The sequence below is a fragment of the Gambusia affinis genome, linkage group LG04, assembly GCF_019740435.1.
Source record: "Gambusia affinis linkage group LG04, SWU_Gaff_1.0, whole genome shotgun sequence".
Lineage (NCBI taxonomy): Eukaryota > Metazoa > Chordata > Actinopteri > Cyprinodontiformes > Poeciliidae > Gambusia > Gambusia affinis.
Window position 1 is genome coordinate 9,229,171 of NC_057871.1, and position 18,524 is coordinate 9,247,694.

At 37.6% G+C, this 18,524-nt stretch overlaps 1 protein-coding gene across 10 annotated transcripts in view; it reads right to left on the minus strand.

The window, feature by feature from the left end:
- The window catches only part of ank2a (ankyrin 2a, neuronal), a 71,655-nt gene that overhangs the window by 30,272 nt on the left and 22,859 nt on the right, over positions 1-18,524 (minus strand). For 2 of the 10 annotated variants that reach the window (XM_044112924.1, XM_044112933.1), the window contains 37 exons: positions 17,635-17,733; positions 17,453-17,551; positions 17,141-17,326; positions 16,575-16,598; positions 16,071-16,079; positions 15,610-15,708; positions 14,804-14,902; positions 14,547-14,645; positions 14,257-14,454; positions 14,056-14,154; positions 13,850-13,948; positions 13,663-13,761; positions 12,765-12,962; positions 12,564-12,662; positions 12,252-12,350; positions 11,968-12,165; positions 11,764-11,862; positions 11,188-11,286; positions 10,944-11,042; positions 10,719-10,817; positions 10,552-10,624; positions 10,347-10,397; positions 9,523-9,649; positions 9,347-9,425; positions 9,156-9,259; positions 7,104-7,139; positions 5,209-5,433; positions 3,806-3,904; positions 3,182-3,336; positions 2,878-3,089; positions 2,290-2,497; positions 1,881-1,977; positions 1,551-1,779; positions 1,235-1,360; positions 1,022-1,144; positions 873-905; positions 771-792 (listed from right to left, as the gene is read on the minus strand). In XM_044112924.1, the coding sequence (XP_043968859.1) occupies positions 771-792; positions 873-905; positions 1,022-1,144; positions 1,235-1,360; positions 1,551-1,779; positions 1,881-1,977; positions 2,290-2,497; positions 2,878-3,089; positions 3,182-3,336; positions 3,806-3,904; positions 5,209-5,433; positions 7,104-7,139; positions 9,156-9,259; positions 9,347-9,425; positions 9,523-9,649; positions 10,347-10,397; positions 10,552-10,624; positions 10,719-10,817; positions 10,944-11,042; positions 11,188-11,286; positions 11,764-11,862; positions 11,968-12,165; positions 12,252-12,350; positions 12,564-12,662; positions 12,765-12,962; positions 13,663-13,761; positions 13,850-13,948; positions 14,056-14,154; positions 14,257-14,454; positions 14,547-14,645; positions 14,804-14,902; positions 15,610-15,708; positions 16,071-16,079; positions 16,575-16,598; positions 17,141-17,326; positions 17,453-17,551; positions 17,635-17,733 (4,198 nt within the window). The remainder of the gene's footprint in view (positions 1-770; positions 793-872; positions 906-1,021; positions 1,145-1,234; positions 1,361-1,550; positions 1,780-1,880; positions 1,978-2,289; positions 2,498-2,877; positions 3,090-3,181; positions 3,337-3,805; positions 3,905-5,208; positions 5,434-7,103; positions 7,140-9,155; positions 9,260-9,346; positions 9,426-9,522; positions 9,650-10,346; positions 10,398-10,551; positions 10,625-10,718; positions 10,818-10,943; positions 11,043-11,187; positions 11,287-11,763; positions 11,863-11,967; positions 12,166-12,251; positions 12,351-12,563; positions 12,663-12,764; positions 12,963-13,662; positions 13,762-13,849; positions 13,949-14,055; positions 14,155-14,256; positions 14,455-14,546; positions 14,646-14,803; positions 14,903-15,609; positions 15,709-16,070; positions 16,080-16,574; positions 16,599-17,140; positions 17,327-17,452; positions 17,552-17,634; positions 17,734-18,524) is intronic. The other 8 variants (XM_044112932.1, XM_044112925.1, XM_044112927.1 and 5 more) reach the window with 8 other exon arrangements.

An 18,524-nucleotide genomic window follows, 5' to 3' on the forward strand; every position in this document is an offset into this window, starting at 1 on the left:
AACCTGGGAATTTCAATGTAATTCAGTTACTAAAGGCCATTCAAGTATCTTCCAGGATGTCTTGTGACATTGTGACAGGTTAATTAAGTGTGCAGTAAAATCCTTTAAAGTAAATGTAACATTATTTTTTTATATATTGTTATATTGGTTTAATCTTATTTTCTGAGTTTATTTTAAAGCTTTTTTCATTTTTGGGTTGTATTTCTGGGTAGGGCAAATACATATTTTTGACATGCTGCTAATAAAACAGATAAATGGATGCAAACAAACAAAAAGAGGTCAAAATGAATACTTTTTATATTTTGTTAGCACAAAATAAGTGTGCTCTTACATTAAATAAATCAAAATCATTTTAAGCCAAATGAAAAAGTATTGTTTTGACCTTAATCAATGATTGGCTGATAGAAAAATCTAACCAGTGAAAAATGAAAAATGTTAAAAGATGGAGAGAATTAGTAAAGTCTGCAGTGAAGGAACACAGCCATAGCATAGCTGCCATCAAAAAACATGTTACTACACACTGTGTTAGTGGAGCCACACAAGAAGCACGGTTCTCACACTATTCTATCACATTTAGCTATCAACAGTTAATGAAATGTCAATTAATGGACTAATCTTAGATTTAATGTTTAATAGATTTCTTTACACCAAATAACTGAACAAAATTTGGTCTCAATTAAAGGCATGTATCTAATATTTATGTTTTTGTCTAAAAATTTAATGTGTACATTTTTCCAATTTGGAATAAATATCACTGAATAAAAACTTACATTTCTTCTCACTCTTCTCACTCTGAAAAGAAAGGATTAAACAGTCAATGTTATAGCTCTGTAATTTTTAATTTTAAAAAGCACACAAAACATTTAATTTACCTCATCTTCCCCATCTTGATCTGAGTCAGACTCCTAAGGAGAGTAAAAAAAACAACATTTAAGTCTCTATAAGAATGCAAAGTTTCTAGTTATGTATTCATAGAATAGAGACCAAAAATAATTGTTTCACTTTAGATATTTACACTCACTTTTGAGTATGTTGGAAGAGTGATGTTAAGGTTGCAGATGGCATTGTGATGAAGACTTCGGTATGTGCGTGGTTCTTTAGTGAAGGACAATCGTCCACAGGGCTCCTGGGCAGTGTCACGAATCTGATCAATGAAGACATAATTGAATTTAGAGCTCATTCATAGCGATCCAAACAGGCATTTCAGAAATGTTTGCTTGTTGTATGATCATACTTTAATAAAGAGTGCCAGTCTGTTCTCTTTAAAAGCAAAGAAACTGAATACATGGTGCTGTCCACTCTTGGTAAGAGGTACAAGGTTTCCGAAGCAGTCTGCATATATGGGTTTTCCCTCCAGCACCTGTATGTAGATAATATGATAATATGTGAAAATGATATAAAAACATCTTTGCTCTATTCAATTGCATGATCACCTTTTAGTACAAAATTAGGAAAAAAAATCTTTGTTGTATTTAATTGTCCATAAAAATTGGCTTCTATAATTTCTTTTCTCAAACATTTCCCTCATTTTATGTATTCATTAACCGCACCTCAACATCTCGGCTGCGAGCTACTTCGGTGAAGTTCTCTTGCTGTTCCAAGGTTTTGTCCATCTTGTCATCTGTCATGCAGAAGCACCGCAATCGTGCCTCAATGGGGTCCAGCGTTTTGGCAAAGATGACAAACTTAGCCATGTAGGGTACACAGATGATTTCTCTATACAGCTGTGTCCCAAAATTAACAGACTCCTGTGTCTGTCTGCAGTCTATAAGCCAGAACCTGTAAATTTCAGTCAGTAACCAGCATTTAGTAACCAGAAGACTAAATAAGGAAGCATACCGAGCTTACACAACAACTTCTCAAAAGAGACACCAATTTACCTTGCTGAAACATTGGTGGTGAAGGAAACACACTGGTTAACAAAGGTGAGTGGTGTGGAGCCAGTGATATCTTCCCACTGGGCAGGTGTGGTTCCACCTAAAACATACAACAAGTTACATGAGGTTTTACATCATATTTGATGCTACTAATAATAGAATGGATATATAAAAAGAATTTGCTTTAATGAATTAAAGCAAAGACAACAGTTCATACATCAATAAAAACAATTTAAGCTGTGATTTTAGCTTAGATTGTGGTTGACAAAATACAAAACTGATGTTTTAGAACAGGTATAAAACATCTTCCAGGATGTCTTGTGACATTGTGACAGGTTAAATAAGTGTGCAATATATCTTGTTATAATTTCAAGAACTTTACTATAACAGCTCCGATTATTTGCCATGTTACCTGTTATACTGCAGAGCAAACGTAAAGTGGGGGTCTCCCCACTGAACATGGCATTTGGCCCATCGGTGTTGGAGCTCTCGGGGATTGGAATCGTCATGGTGATCGGTTTGTGAAATTTTCTCCGTCTGGGTTCTAATGTAACAATTGGGCTAAAAGTGGCTTTGTTGCCAAGACTCTTTTTCACCAACTCCACATCAATAGGCTGAGCCTAGAAATAGAGACGCAAAATGTGTCAATAGTGTTCTGTAAACATGAAATGGTTTACTACTGCTCCACAGTGTAAACTGTAGAAACCGATGGTAACAAAGCATATGGAGGCATTATGCAAATGTGTGCATATAAGCAGGTAAATATTGTGATCACCATAGACAAGCATCATCATAAAGAAATTTAGCATTTTATAGGATCTGAAAAGTTAATTTGTCTTCAATCTTTAACTACATTTGATAGGTATTTTTGCCTGTATATTCTGAATTTCATAGTGCTATAAAGTAAGCTAAAAAATACTACCCTATACTTCCTTGAGGATAACACAAAGTAGCTATAAATCATATAGTGACCAGACAATTGCTCTTTAAATAAATGCACCTGTAGCCCGACTCTGATCTTCTTAGTGAGGGCACCTTCAGGGAAGACAGCCTGAACCTGGGGCACAAGGGTACTACTGAGCACGCCACCCTCTGGACCAATCAGATGGCTGTCCTGCTTTATTCTCGATACCACCGCAAAATACTGAGGGAAGTCTCTGGTGATGATTCGGCAAATTCTCTTCTTTTCAAGCTCTTCAGGAGAATCAAGCTCTATGAATGGTGGAGACAAATGATGCTCCTTAGTATTTACTTTCTTTACCCATTCATTAAAGGATATGTGGATTATTGTCATTGTTTCTTACTTTCATCCATGCCATTAAGGATCTGGTTCAGCTCTTCCTCAGTGAAGTCACAGTGGTGTTCTTTCCAGTTGTCTCCGGTTTCACTACGCAAGATCACAAGTTCCCTCTCAGTGCCCCGAAGAGCGGCAAAATGGGGAATCTCCACAATCACAGGCCTGGTGTGGAATCAGGAGGTGAAACAAAAGAGAAAAATTATAATTAGAAAATATAGAGGTCTGACAGGGCTTTTTGGATGTGGATACAATTAATGTTAAATAAGCCATCTTATGAACAATCACATAAAAAAAAGGAATTCATAATGTAGGTTTGAGGAATTTTGATTTCATGCTAAAATGACCATAAGAAATAATAATAAAAAAAGATTAAGGGCCGCGTCAACTCCATGTGAGATAAGCAAATGTAACCAAGAAAGACATGGAAATAACTGAGCAACCCAGGATCCTCTTGCAACAAAAAAACTTTTTTGAGAAAAAAAAAAAAATAATGAAAATCAAGAAACAGTAAAAACTTGAACACTTTGTAAATAAAAAAGGATGATCTTAAAGTAATCATAGCGGGAAAGAATGAGTGCTTATGTGACCAGGATTCCAAGGTGGCAGGATGCCCCTCGTCCCATGATCCTACCCGAGGAACTTTGTTCCTGGAGGACCCAGCTGCAGGATGCGACTGACCAGGCTCTCGCCCTCATTCAGAGGGGGAGGAGCAGTGGGAAGATGGAGCTTACTGATTCCAAACGCAGCACAGAGGAAGGAGTGAAGAAGAAAAGTTTGAACACACCACACCACTGAGAATACTCATGCAACCAAATACACAAATTCTAACAAACACACACGTATGTACATGTAGTGGATTAATTTGCAACGATTTGCATAAGTTATGAGTCTAATTCAGGTTCATGATCTTTAAAAATCAGTTCTGAAGGATGAATTAAAGAACCTATCCAAGGAAAAAAATTCCATCAAATAAGTGAAAGGTTTCTTGATGTTTACCACAATAATGATTCATATGCCCAGGAAAATAATTATAAATAATCTCTTATCTGATAAGGACATACACATAACGACAAACAAACTGAACATAACATGCTTGCCTCATTGTGCATTAGCAAGAGATAATTAGCAGCATTTGTCTCTAGATGGGCTCTTAAACAACAGATCTTAAAATGAGTAAAAATTGAAGTAATAATCACTAAATACCACAGCATAATGTTGACAACATTTACACAAACAGTGTATCTTAGCTTCATAAGTATTCCACTTTCGTCAAAGGTTTAATAGGTCTCTGGTGTTAAAGAAACAATTTCTCAGGATAATTTTGAGTTATAATTTGAATCTGCTGTTACTGGCTATGGAAACTCCATACGTTGCTCGTTATGAATCTGGAATCATTTGAAGTGCTTTAAGAAAGTCACTGATTGCTCCATGGCATTTAATGGATTTAGAGGAAAACACATAAGACTTTGTAGAGAAGTTATGCAGTAATATACATAAGTGACAAAGCAAACATAAAAATATTTTTCACAACCCAGATCTAGTATATCAGGCTTGGGCCAGGCAAAAGCATCTATCTGGTTCTGTTTCTTTGTCTTCTTCTGAGTCAAAACTCAGCTGTTCTGGAAGTAAGAGCAGCTGAATGGGATGCCTGGAGTGACTTCCCATTCAAAGAATTCAACTGAATTAAATTACAAACCTGCTTTTCACCTTTTTGAGCATAACATTGCCAAAAAAAACATAAAACAAAAAACAACATTTTAAAGACACGACAGGAGGTTAATTAGTAAAATACTAGCTATATCCTTCCAACCAACAAGAGGACGAAAAACAGCACAGTTTCTCCAACTTCACAAAAAAATTAAGCAAAAAACCAATGAAAAACCCAGGAGCATTGCTCTCCACCTTGTTGAGGTGGAGAGCAATGCGGTAGGTCTGTCAACTATACTTTGGAGGTATTCAACAAAAGGAGCAAAAGTTTTGTGAAAGGTCAAATCTGAGTGTTTGTGGTCGTTACATACTTCAACATTCACCTACCCCAGGAACTGAGCTCCAGTTGGTCCGACCTCTATGATGCGACCAGCAAGCCCCTCGCCCTCCACCATGGGGGGCATGGAAGCCAAGCGATGTCTCTTAACCAGTCTGCATGTTACGCGGGTGGGTGCCGAACACTTCCTTGGTGGCACAATGATCCGTAGGCCATTATGACGACAACCACGCATAGCTCCGCCTCTGGCATCTACCATGAAGCTAACCAGGAAGCTAGAGATAGAGGGCCCAGGAAAGAGCAAACTGATTTATATATAAGATTTCCATCAGTTGTTTAGTGTGTTGGTAAATCTCCATGCAAACAAATTGAATGGAGGAGAAATAGAGACATTTACAGCAAATGGAAAAACAAAGATTTTCAGCTCAAATTCACATATCTACTGAATAAAAGTCACATGACCTTATTTGTCCTACCATCTTAAATTACAGGAGACTACATGTGTCCTGTTTTAGGTAAAAATCAGAAGTTACAAATATTTTCTTTTGTATTTGGCATAATTCTCTTTCAAACTGTGTGGACTTTCTGAGACATTTCTGAAATCCTCAAACAAGGTTCTTTCAGTAGTTTGGGGGAAAGTTTTATGCCGACAAAACTGCCCTGCCAAGTTTGTAGGCTGCCTTGCTTACACACACCTTTTCAGCTCTGAATTTACTGATTTATCAAGACTTTCTAATGGCCATTCTGTAGCATTGGTTTTGTTGTCATCTATGTCCAATTTCCACTAAATGGAACAGAATGGATAGGTGTATCACACAACACAGTCCATTGATTGGGGGATAGAAAAGCATCCTTGTTTGTGACAAACATGAGACATGCCAGTGTGTCATGTTTTTCATTGCACCAAGTCACAACGTCATGTGTTTGAGTTTGGCCCTACCTGCCCAGTGAGAGACCAACCGGTGGTGGAAATGCTCTCCTGAATAAACCTGAACATAAAATAGTGGACCTGACCACACCGACCCATGTCATGCAGCTCAAAGGAAACAAGACATAACTAAATGGTTATGTATGATTAAGGTTTTTGTCCATTTTTTGTCTTCTAAATGTATGTATGGTGATTAGGGCCAAAAACTTTAATATTAGATTCATGAGAGCACAAGACAAGTCTTCAAGAATTAAGATCTGTCCCTGGAATGTATGTCAAAACTGTTTGATGTTGCTTTTGGCAAAATAGCTTTTACTTCAAGTAACTCTTCAGCCTCTGTCGATAGAAGACTTGTTTCACTGTGGGTAATAAAATTGTTTTACCAGTTAACACAGCATCTTAAAATACCCTTCCTAAATAGTTTCATGATGTCACTTGAGGAAGAACAGGTGTCTTAAAATCCTGGTGGTCTTTGGATTAAGTAATATTCTGTGAGTTAGCCTATCAGAAACCTTCTGGGCTATTCCAAATTTGAAGGTATAGCAGTTTAAGTGTATGAAACACTTCTGCCCTTGAAGAAAAAGACACAAAAATCACTGACGAAAGACAGGACATGCATATTTTTTATGCAGTCTATGTAAAATGTTAAAGTTGTATATTTCTAACTTCAAAAACTGGAAAACTCTTGCACGACATTTTTAAATTCTGAATATTTTTATACTTGAAAATGACTGATAACTGCTCATGTATGAGAACTTTGTAAAAAACCTTAAGGCAGAAATAATTTTTTATAGGTACAACAAATATAAATAGTATTTTTCAACCATATATCCAGAGATTAAGAGATTAAAAAACTCAATAAAAAAAACCCACAGTTATAATTTTTTTTTTTTAAACCTAAATCCAGGTCATATAAACCCATGCATTGATAAACCATGCAAAAATAGGAAGGGAGTGAGAGTGTAATTAAAACTGGACGGAAGTAATCAGATACAAGCACAAAATCAAGAGTATCACCTGCTGTTGTCATGGTCTAGGCATGGAGAGGAACGGCTAGAAGCAGAACACAGCAGTGACACACAGACACCCAAACAGAATCACAAGAGGACAATGGAAAAGAGTAACAAGAGAAAAAGAGAATAAAGAATGAGTAAAAGTGGAAATAAACCCAACCAGACACAATAATACACACAAGCATACTAGTACACATCAAAAAGTGCAATATTTCTTGCCAGTCATCTCAGAAAGTGAAGCCTGTATATAAAATCATCACACATAGAATAAAACAGTCCAAGCATTCGTTTCTTGTAATTTTGATGATTATGACTTACAGATAATGAAAACCCAATATTTACTGTCTAAGAAAATTAGAATAACATGAAAAAAAATTATAGAAACACATGAAGTCCCACCCTAATCAGAAAATTAGCTCAATATACCTGCAAAGGTTTCCTGAGCCTCTAAACGGTTTCTCACTCTGGTAGACTGTGTCAAATATAATTGACATACTCTACTGATTGTGACATATGCAGAACACAGTCAGCGGAAAGGTCCAGAGCCTAGTTTTCAAAATAAATTCTGCATTTCAATTGAAAATCAAAGTTGTAGGGTCTGGTGAAACAGTGGAGCGGCACACAGTCCATGTCGTTTGAAGTCCAGTGTGAATTCTCCACAGTAAGTGATAGTTTGGGGTGCCATTTCATCTGCTGGTGTTGGTACACTGTGTTTTCTGAAGTCCACAGTCAATGCAGTCGTATACCAGGAAAAGCTAGGCAGCCATGGTGTTCCTGTTCTTAATTGACCTTCAAACTCCCCTGACTTACATGAACTTTTAAGAGGAAGATGAGACATCAGACCCAACGAGGCAGATGATCTGCAGAAAGTTATTAAAGCAATCTGGGCTTCCATCACACCTCCAGTGTCAAAATCCAATTGCCTCTGTGCTACACTGCAAGAGGAGACCCAACCAAGTTTTGTCTGAGATGTGCACACTTTTCATAAGCCTAACATTTGTGCTTAAAACATCTGTTTTTGATTGGTCTAATGCAATATTCTGAGTTTGCAAGACACTGAATTTTCTTTACATGTAAGCCATAACTTGCAATTAGTACAATTGCAAAATACAAAAGCTTGAAATATTTTACTCTGTGTAATAAATCTTTATAAAATGATTCTTTTGCTTTCTGAGGTGACTGATAGGAAATATTGCAATATCAACATTTTTTGAGATGTACTAGTACATGAAGAAAAAAAGAGAGCACACCAAAAATCTAAACTGCTTGGCTATTTCATAATCCAATTGCTGGGGACATGTTGTTAGGACAGAAGTTGGGGTGTTTTCACCAAAGATTGGGTCAAAACTTGAGACCCAGTTTGATATTCATCGGTCAACAGCAGAAATGCTTTTAAAACTGCATGCACATTAATTGTAAAGCTGTGATTCCCTACAGTATCATCAGAGCACTGGGTGACCTGACCGGTTGGTAGGGAACATAGCTTTGTAATGTTCACAGTTTGAGACGCTGCTTTTGGACGGGCCTTTGCCCATGTTGCTGTACGTACAAAAATAAAGCAAACATTTGTAACTAGATACAACACCAGAACCCTAATGTTATATTAGATCTAAATGTTTTCTCTCTGGACATATAACTGCTAAATGAATGTTTTAATAGAAAGTAGTATCCTCTCTATTACTTAAAGGTTGTAATGTTGTTAGATAATGCATGGGTTAAATGTAGAGACATGTATTGCTTTGGGAGCATTTAAATTAAAAATTAGAACTATTTCATTAGGTCATTTTAGGTCAAATGTTCTTATGGTGCTGGTATTTGAAGCTTGTTTTTTGTAGTTAACAAATACCTTTATGTATTTAAGTGTATTGATCTAATGTTAGCATGATGCAAAGTAAGCTAAAATATAAATTTTAGTGTATGGCTTGGCTGATAAAATGCTACAATCACTTTGACAAAATGAACAGGAATTTTGTAAAACTACATCAAAACAATATAAAGTTTCATAAATTCAGTAAGTTATGGGAATCTCTAGATGTGAAGTAATGTGTTCCTATACCCTGAGTGCAGCAGACTGGAAGACAGCATCACATTATCGAGATGTTCAGCACCCCAGCTCATACGGAAAGTGTCCTTGTTGTTCTCTCTAGACAATGTTGATACCTAAAACACAAACATCTGCTGATCAACTGGATTTTTAAAAAGACAGTCTAATAGAGGCTTGCAGGATGTTCCTCCATGTTCCCCCACCTGGTGGCTCGTCAATATGTCTTCGAAGAGAACGTCCTCCCTCTGATGAAAGCTTTGGTGAATAGGAGTGTGCTGGGATCTGTTGGAAAGCCAAAACTTTTGACTATAGTTGGGAAATGTAGGTGACATAGCATCCCATGCATTTCTTCTCATTCTGCATGTACAGTTTTTATCACCTGTCGAAGTTGTGGCTCATATAGCTGAAGCTGTCCAGATAATGGTCAGGCAGAGAGTCGTCCTGCAGTTTCCATATGTCCTCTGCTCTCAGGTACTCCCCACCATCCCCCGTCATTGTGTCCTCACCTGGAAAAAATGTGAATTACTAGTTATCCTATTACTAACCATTGAAATATTCATGAACTCTAATGCGCAATCTTTCAGGATCTAAAGCAACAAAAATATGATTGGGACTATTACTTTTATCAATATTTAACACTGTTGTTTTTATTGACTGTTTATTCAATGACAGTTTAAACTGGTAATGATGACAAATTTGATGTTGCTGTAGTGCAAAAAAACCTAATGGATGCTACAAAGGGTAAATTATTTGCTGTTAAAATAAAGCTTTTCTTGCAAAGCTCAAACCAGTTTCATCAGCATGCCCCCACAGTTTTAAGTCCTTATTCTTCAAATGCCAAACATTTCTTCTAAGTTATGAGCATTCCAAAATGTTTAGTGGTCACCACAAATTTGATTTCAAATCACACAAACCTCATGGAAAGATATAACTGGTATAAATTAGTTCATGCTCCAATTTACAAGAAAACAATCCATAATCTGTTGTTATCAACTTCATAGTTAAATGGAATTCAATAGTAAATTCACACGCAGTTAGTACTGTGGAATTATGGTCATAAACACAGACAAAAAGTGAATATTTAAAGAACTTAAAAACCAAACACACCCAGGTATTACAGGGCCTAGCAATCTAAAATCCAGTTTGTTTATCTTCAAAAAATTGATGTAACACTGCACACCATGCTGACAGAGCATATAGTACCTTCCAGTGCCACTGTCATCTCAGAAAATGCTTCATCTTCCACCTTCAAAACTATGGGACATATATTTCTAAATGCATGTCTTGATAAATACATAATTCCTCCCTCTCTGCCCAAATTAACACAGATTGTATCTTCTCTGTAGCCTTGGTTAATTAAATTCATTTTTAGGTTTCAATCGTTACATGGACTTTTGATGTAACTAACCTTCCTCATCTGATACATCTAGAATCTCTGTCATGGTCTCTGGAACGTTGAGTTTATGTTTCTCCGTCACCGTCTGCCATGGCACACACAAAGAAGGTATGGTACATCAAACAAATTTTAGATTACTAAAGATTTGCTTCAGATGTGTAATGATAGCACAAACTCACAGTTGTGGTGGTAATGATCTCTTCTGTAACAACTTTCAGTGTGTCAACCACAGAGATGTAACCCAGGCGTTTGGCAATGGACAGAGCAGTGTTCCCATTCTGCCAGAGCAAGGAACAGGAATATTAAAAAACAGAATCATGATTGATATTATCAGTAAGCAGTAGTATGTGGGATTATCAGTGTAATACCAAATATTCAATGAAAGGCATAAATTTCAGTCTTACTACTGTGGTTGTGTTGGGTTTGGCCCCATGTTGCAGCAAAACATTAATTATGTGTGTGTTCCCTTGTTGGGCTGCCTGGTGAAGTGGTGTGTAACCATTCTGTAAACCACAACAAAAACACAAAGGACAATTACATTCAAAGGCTTTACTGTCACAATGAAGCAAAAATGAATATAAAGTCAGTGTATTTTGTTTTAAGCTAAGTTTTTATTCTTCATATGTAAAAACCCCAAACAATTTCTACCTTGGTTTTGGCATTGACGCTGGCACCTTGCTGTAGCAGGAAGTTAACCATTTTGACATTTCCGTAATGACATGCCACTATCAGAGGAGTGTATCCAAGCTGCAATGGGAAGGAGAACGAACAGGACAAAATGATTTCCAGACATAGCTGATTATTCTGCTTGGGTACTAAACCAAGTAAAAAGTAGAAACTCTTAAAAATGTTGATACCTATATCTCAAAATTCTGGGAAGCTATTCTGTGGACCAACAGAGACCAAAGTGGAACATTTTGGAAGTTGTGTGTCTTGTTACACAAGGATGCAATTGAAATATTGTGGTTTGACCTTATAAACACCACTAAGCCTTAAAAGTCTTCTACTTTATCTGTTACAATTGTTAGGTTTAAGGTTCAATTACTTTTTCCATTAAGGAAATTGAGTTTAATTAAGAACATCAGCTACATTTAAATCAAGGCAGTGGAAATACACATAAAGAACGTGTGGACAACACATAAGCTTATGTGTAACTCTATATGATCACATCCCCTAGTTTGTTTGCTACTGTGTGTTTGAGTGCATCAAAGAGTGTGTCCGTACTTTAGTTTGCTGGTCCAGGTTCGCATCATGTTTGGCCAGAACCTCCGCTGCATTCACTCTGTCCTCCTGGGCTGTGAGATGCAAAGCAGTGAGTCCGCTCTGCAACATATAAAGCACAAGATTCTCACAGTGAGTAACAGTAATCAAAATGGATGAGTCAAACAGTAAATAAAACAAACACGATCAGCTTATTATGCATGGGACCTTGGTTGCTGTATTGACGTGAGCTCCTTTGCGAAGCAGCAGGCTGACCATCTCAGCATGTCCTTCCTGGGCTGCCAGGTGCAGGGGACTGACTCCCTGCTTTGTCAGAACATTGGTCTCTGCTCCGTACTGCAGCAATGCTAAAGCAATGTTGGTCTGGTTCTTTTTAGCTGCAATGTGAAGTGGAGTGTAGCCGTTCTAGACAAGATGGAAGATCGACAATTCATGATGAAATAAACTGCTGCAGAATATTTACATTTGAAAACCATGTGACTTTTACTAACCTTTGCAGTGGCATGCGGTGATGCCCCTTTATCCAGCAGCAGCAGAGCCACCTCCTGGTTGTCATAATGAGCTGCTACATGTAATGGAGTCAGGCCGTTCTGTGAAAAAAGGCATTCTAGTAAATTATGTTTAAAACAGCTTAACTTACCAATGCAGTTTTATTATCTTTATTATCTAAATTTTTTAAATGTAGATAATACAACTAAATTTATTTAGCTTTATTCATAATGAGTAATACTTTGCAAAATAATCCACTGTATTTTAGAGATGCAAACTAATTACTGAATTGCAGCTATAAATTTAAAGCTCACCTTCCCAGCATCATCTGGAAGTGCTTTCCGCTGAAGGAGAAGGTTAGTTACATCAAGGCTTCCATATTTGGCTGCTACATGTAAGGGAGTGAATCCTTTCTGTGGAAATTGAATTGGAGAAAATCCTTATTTCCAGATTGTTTTTTCGTCATCCTCAGTACCGTCTCAGTAGGCAGACATCACCCTCCACCTTCCACCCACCTTGGTGGCTAGCGAGTGCGAGGCTCCAGCCTCCAGCAGCACAGCCGCTGTCTCTACCTGACCCTCCCTGGCTGAAATGTGGAGAGGGGTGTAGCCGTTGGTGGTGGCAGCGTCCGGGTGGGCCATGTGCTGCAGGAGCAGTTGGACAATATCGGTTTCACCCAAACGAGAGGCAATGTGGAGAGGTGTTTGGTCCTCCTGTTGGTAGATGGAGAAAGAGAAAGAAATGTGTTTCAGCAAAGTCAGAATATTAGAAGCAAAACATTCTTTCACATTTAAAGGTCGTAATGATATTGTATTTTGTTGGGATTATATGTAATAAACCAGTACTAAATAGTGTGTAATTGTAAATTGCAATAAATATTCAATGCTTGCTAATCAATTAATTAAACAACCAAGAGGCCATCTGCTTTTCTATTAATCTAGTGTTTTGAGAAAAGCAGCAAGAAAAAAGATGTAACAGAAAAAAAGCCATAGAAAGTCCCATTAACAGTTTGCTAAAAGCCATGCAGGGACACTGCAACGTATGGAGGGAGGTACTCTGGTCAGATACATGTAAAATGCCATCTGTGACCACAAACTAAAGCTGCACATCATCACTACCATACCATGCATGGCAGCATCATATTATGGGGATGTTTTTCTTCAGTGGGAAAATGCAAATGCTCACTCAGTTTTGTTTAGATTTCTATTAGTAAAAAAATTAAAACACTGTTTTAGTTTTTATTCTCTCCACAATGAAATTCTACATTGTGCATGTCTGTCACATACAAACAAATAAAACAAAATAGGGCTTGTCTTTAAAATATCAAAAATATGGAGTATGTCAAGAAAAGAGTTTGAAACACTATAACACTTTTACAGCAAAGTAAAGTGATGAAATTGGGAGATGGCTCACCCTGGCCATGGCATCCACCAGGGCTCCATTTCTCAACAAGCAGCGAACCACTTCCATCTGACCTGCCCGTGCTGCCATGTGGAGCGCTGTCTCACCACGCTGTCGAGCAAAATCACAACATTTAGTAACATTAAAACACTAAGAGGAAGGAAAAACCGACCACTAACTTGTAAAAACTACAACTCACAATGTTGCGGACATCAGGAGAGGCTCCGTTCTGCAGCAGGAGCAGAACAATGTTGAGGTGACCCATGAAAGCTGCTACATGGATGGGTGTCAATCCAGACTGGGATGTGAAAGACAGAGAGGTAAAAGAGCAAAGACTGGCATCAGGTGAAAGTGCAGAGTTGTCAACAAGCACTTTTTTTTTCAAATAATTGTGCAGAAACTTACCTCAGTAATGGCCTGGATGGAAGCACCATATTTAATAAGGAGCTCCATCACTTTCACTCGATTTTTCTTGCAAGCAATATGGAGAGGAGTAAATCCATTCTGGCAGAAAGAGAATTAATAGACAATAGATTTGTTATTCCTCTGCAGTTCTTGCTTGCATAAAATCTAAGACAGCTCCTCCATATTGATTTGATGTCTCACCAGCGCTCTGGCGTTTGGATTAGCCTTCTTGTCTAGGAGGAGCTTGGTGACTCTGTAGTGGCCACAGTGAGCAGCAACATGCAGCGCCGTGAGGTAATCCAGTGTAACGTCGTCAACAGGCGCTTTGTGTTGCAGCAACAGTTTCACACACTCTATGTGGTCTCCCTGAGCTGACATGTGCAGTGGGGACAGTCCATTCTGTATGGTGCAAGAGTATATGCAAAAAGTAACTAAGAAGAAGGCAAAGAAAATACATATACGGACACAGTAAAGGAACAGCAGTATTTTACCTTGGTTCTAGCTAAAATGGGTGCTTCTCTTTCCAGCAGAAGCTCCAGGGCCGTGTCGTGTCCACTCCTGGCAGCACAGTGTAGAGGCGTCAGACCATCCTGTTGGACAATCACATAAAACCCACATGAATAATGAATCAGCAAATGAAAATTTGAGAAGCATGTTGTGGAAACAATGATCTCTATAAGCTAGTATCAAAAATATAAGGCTTTATTCAATAAAATCTGTTGTCGAAAAAAATTCATAAACTTCTTACCCTTGTTTTAGCATCTATTTGAGCCCCTCGATCCAACAGCAAAGCCACCATGTTGGTGTTTCCTCTCTTGGAGGCCACATGAAGAGGCGTTATCTCATTCTAACAAGAAAAAGGAGGAAACAGAAATAAGATTTTACCAAAAATAATAAGACTGTCAAAAATAGAACTCATTCTTTTAAATGCATTCTACAAGAAGCAGGACATAGACACCGATGTATGCCACAGTTTAAGAAAATTATCGTTTAACCCATTGCTGTCTTAATTTACTTTCAACTACATAATAAACATAAATATTTGTTTTTGCTTTCAAGTAAAAGCTAAATTGAGTAAAACATTGCTGTGTAAAATATATCACATACAACACATAAATTTTAATAATAATTTAGGTGTGCTTGCATATTCACATTCTGACTACTAGATGTCAACAAGTACTTCCAATATGGCATTTTGCATGAGATGAATCTAAATCAACATATATCTCTGCAGCTTGGACCACTGGTCATTTAGGGTCTACTCATGATAAAAGTTCAAATAGGAATAAAAACAATCCATCTAAAATGGTGTGGCGCTTGGTGAAGCAATTTAGTGGGTCGTCCATATGGACTATTAGTCCTCATTGCAGCTATTGAAGGCTTGATTTCTGACCGCAGAACCTTTGGTGCATCTCCCCTACATCCTCTCTTTCTCAACCCATTTCCTGTCTGAAATACACTCATTGGTTTCTAAAAAAGTTAATGGTTTGCTTTAAACATGCTGTTCTAGAGCTTAACAGACAGGATGCTCAGGAAAAGAAGCTGAGACTGTACCCGCGCTGTGAAGTCAACGGCAGCTCCTCTGTTCAGCAGCAAAGTGGAGACGTTCACATTACCGTAGTGAGCGGCGATGTGCAGGGGAGTGAAACCACTCTGTTCACAACAGACAGGTAGAACGCAGAGAAGAACGGAATGAGTGTAGTTATCATAAGTAGGTAAAGAAAAGAACCCTCACAGCTGAAGCATGTAATGACAAATATGCATGCTGTCAAAATACAAAGAAGCGCAATAAAGGAGCATATGCCAAAATACCTCATGCAATGCTTTCTGCATGCTAAGCCCTTGGACATAAAACATGCAAGCTAAAAAGATTCAACAATTACAACTGTTATTTCTGAACTTCTAAAAAATCAACAAAAAGTAACTTTGCATTTCCGCAGGGACAGACAAATGAATCCTATTAAAAAGCTCCAACATATCTACAAAACACACTAAAAGTATGTTTGGCTCCTTACCTTCCCGTTCTGATAGACATGGTGCAATTTAATTAAGAAACACAGTTAACTTAAAGATAAACCAAGTATTTCAGAGAATAAAATCAATAATAACATGCTAAAAGTACACATGCCATAAGTTTTTTCCTGATAAAAACAAGCATGAACAATGAAAAAATACAGCTACCGCTACGTGTTCAATTAAAAATTTATAAAATAAAGAATGGCATTTAAAAATTTTCAACCTCTTTAAAGGTAAAAAATAAAATGTGATGTAAGCCCCTGTAAAGTTTCATCAACAAACATTCTCTTGGATCAAGTAAAACACCAAGTGTTTCTCTATTAGCCATGCAGTGTGTGACCTTCATGCATCCATATTATTGGTACATAAATGTGACGTGCAGGAATTCTGAAAGTCACAAAAGCTCCATTAAATTTGGGGGACGTTTCAGGATAAGAGAGCTGAAAGAGATGGCCATAGGTGACAAAAACAAAATCAAATGAAGAGGTGGCGAGTCTGTATACCTCTGTGGTTCTATTGACCATCATCTGGTTAGGAGGCATCAAAAAAGAAAGGAGGAATAGGGTGTAGGAATGTTAGGGAACGGACTTCAGACTGTAATATAAAACACAAGCTCAAGACACTCAAAGACAAGAAGGCATAGAGGAGGACAAGGGGTCTTAAGAATTAAACCGGCATATGTTTTTGTATATCAGGGGCTTTTAAAGAGTGGAAGAGCCACCCTTCCCACCCCCCATAGAGAACAAACTTACAACTTCAAATAATCTTAGTCATACTGTTTTTATTTTGCCTGGCCCAGACTCTGTCCTTACTCACCATAGCATTTAGGCCCTAAAAATCTATCAGCCATAGGCTTAGTGAAATTGGCTAAATGTTCAGAGTTATTTATTTATTTGTTTGTTTTTTTTTCTCATGTTGGACACTCCTCCAGGTGGCTACATCCCACTCTTTGAAAAGTCCTGTTGTAAAGAACTGCTCACTCCACCCTGACTGCTTCTGTTAGTTCGTTTTGTAAATATACTCATCTTACCATTCCATGACCAAAATCTACCTGTTTTCTACAACATACCTTCGATTGCACATCAGCGTTGTGGTCATTCTGAAGCAGGAGGGCAGCAGACTTGGTGTCATCTTTGCGGGCCGCTATGTGCAGGGCAGGTAGGCGGACCTTACCCTTGGTGTCATGCTCCAAAAGAAGCGAGACCACCGAGTTGTGACCCTGCTGGAGGGCGATCGCAAGAGGGGTAAAGCCATCCTGCAAAAGCAATAAAAAGTGGAAAAAATATTGGTGAAACTAATTTAGAAAAAAGCTGAATTAACTACAACTAAATATTTGATGTGAATAGCTGAAAACAAAAATAAATTTCCAGCATATACACACTTCTGTTGCAATGCTTTGGTTTCCTTCATTTTCCAGCAAGTACCGCACCACCTCCAAATGATTTTCCTGGGCTGCCATGTAGAGAGGAGTGAAGCCATTCTGCTCAGACAGATATAAGTAGACATTAGCGTTGACATCGCCCACTTGTTCATTAGTAATATTTAACCTCTAGTAACTCTCACCTGTGACTGAGCATTGATATCTGCCCCTCTGTTCACCAGCAACCTTACTACTTCTTTTTGCCCCGCCAATGAGGCGATATGGAGGGCAGTGTTTCCTTTCTGCAATCACAATAGGTGATCTCAATTTCTTTCAGTAATTAAATTATAAAAAATCTGCCTAAGAATTTGGGCAGCATCGCATATTATTTTGTTGATATAATGATTCAGGATTCTTAAAAATAGAAGTCTTATTTACCCAAACTTTTTGTATGTTTTTTGTATTGTTTCCATAACCAATTAACAGGAATTAAATATTTTTGAGGGAATACCTGAAAAGAATAAATATGTAACACAATTTTACAGGGGCCTTATGAACAAATCAAAATACATTGTACACATGGTAGAATCAGCCAAAAGTTTCTGGAATGTGCATAACATGAAAAAAACAAAAACGTGTTTATAGACCAGTGTAGCTTTATTTATTCATATACATATTTACAAAAATAAAAACCTACATAACACTTCCAGCAGACACAAAGTATCTCTTGTTCTAAAAAAAGGTTGTACTTCAATGTTATTGGTGAGTGAGCTAAGTAGATATTTTGTAGGTTTAAGCACTTCCACCTCTTTCATAGACTGAACCCATGTGCTTAGGGCTATTGGATTCTGAAAAGTGAGCACAGCACGACAAAAAAAGGCAAAAGAGCTGCAGCAGCGTCAACATTGGAAATATTATAATCTCTCACCGTAGACTGTATACCTCAAATAAATTGGGTATGAAACAACCGAAACACAAAAGGATCAGGAAATCACAAAATGTGGAATACAAAAGTAGTCAGTTCATCACTGTGGGAACACTTGAATTGAAAGACACAGATGTCATAATTTTATTTTATTTTTTTAAACTTATG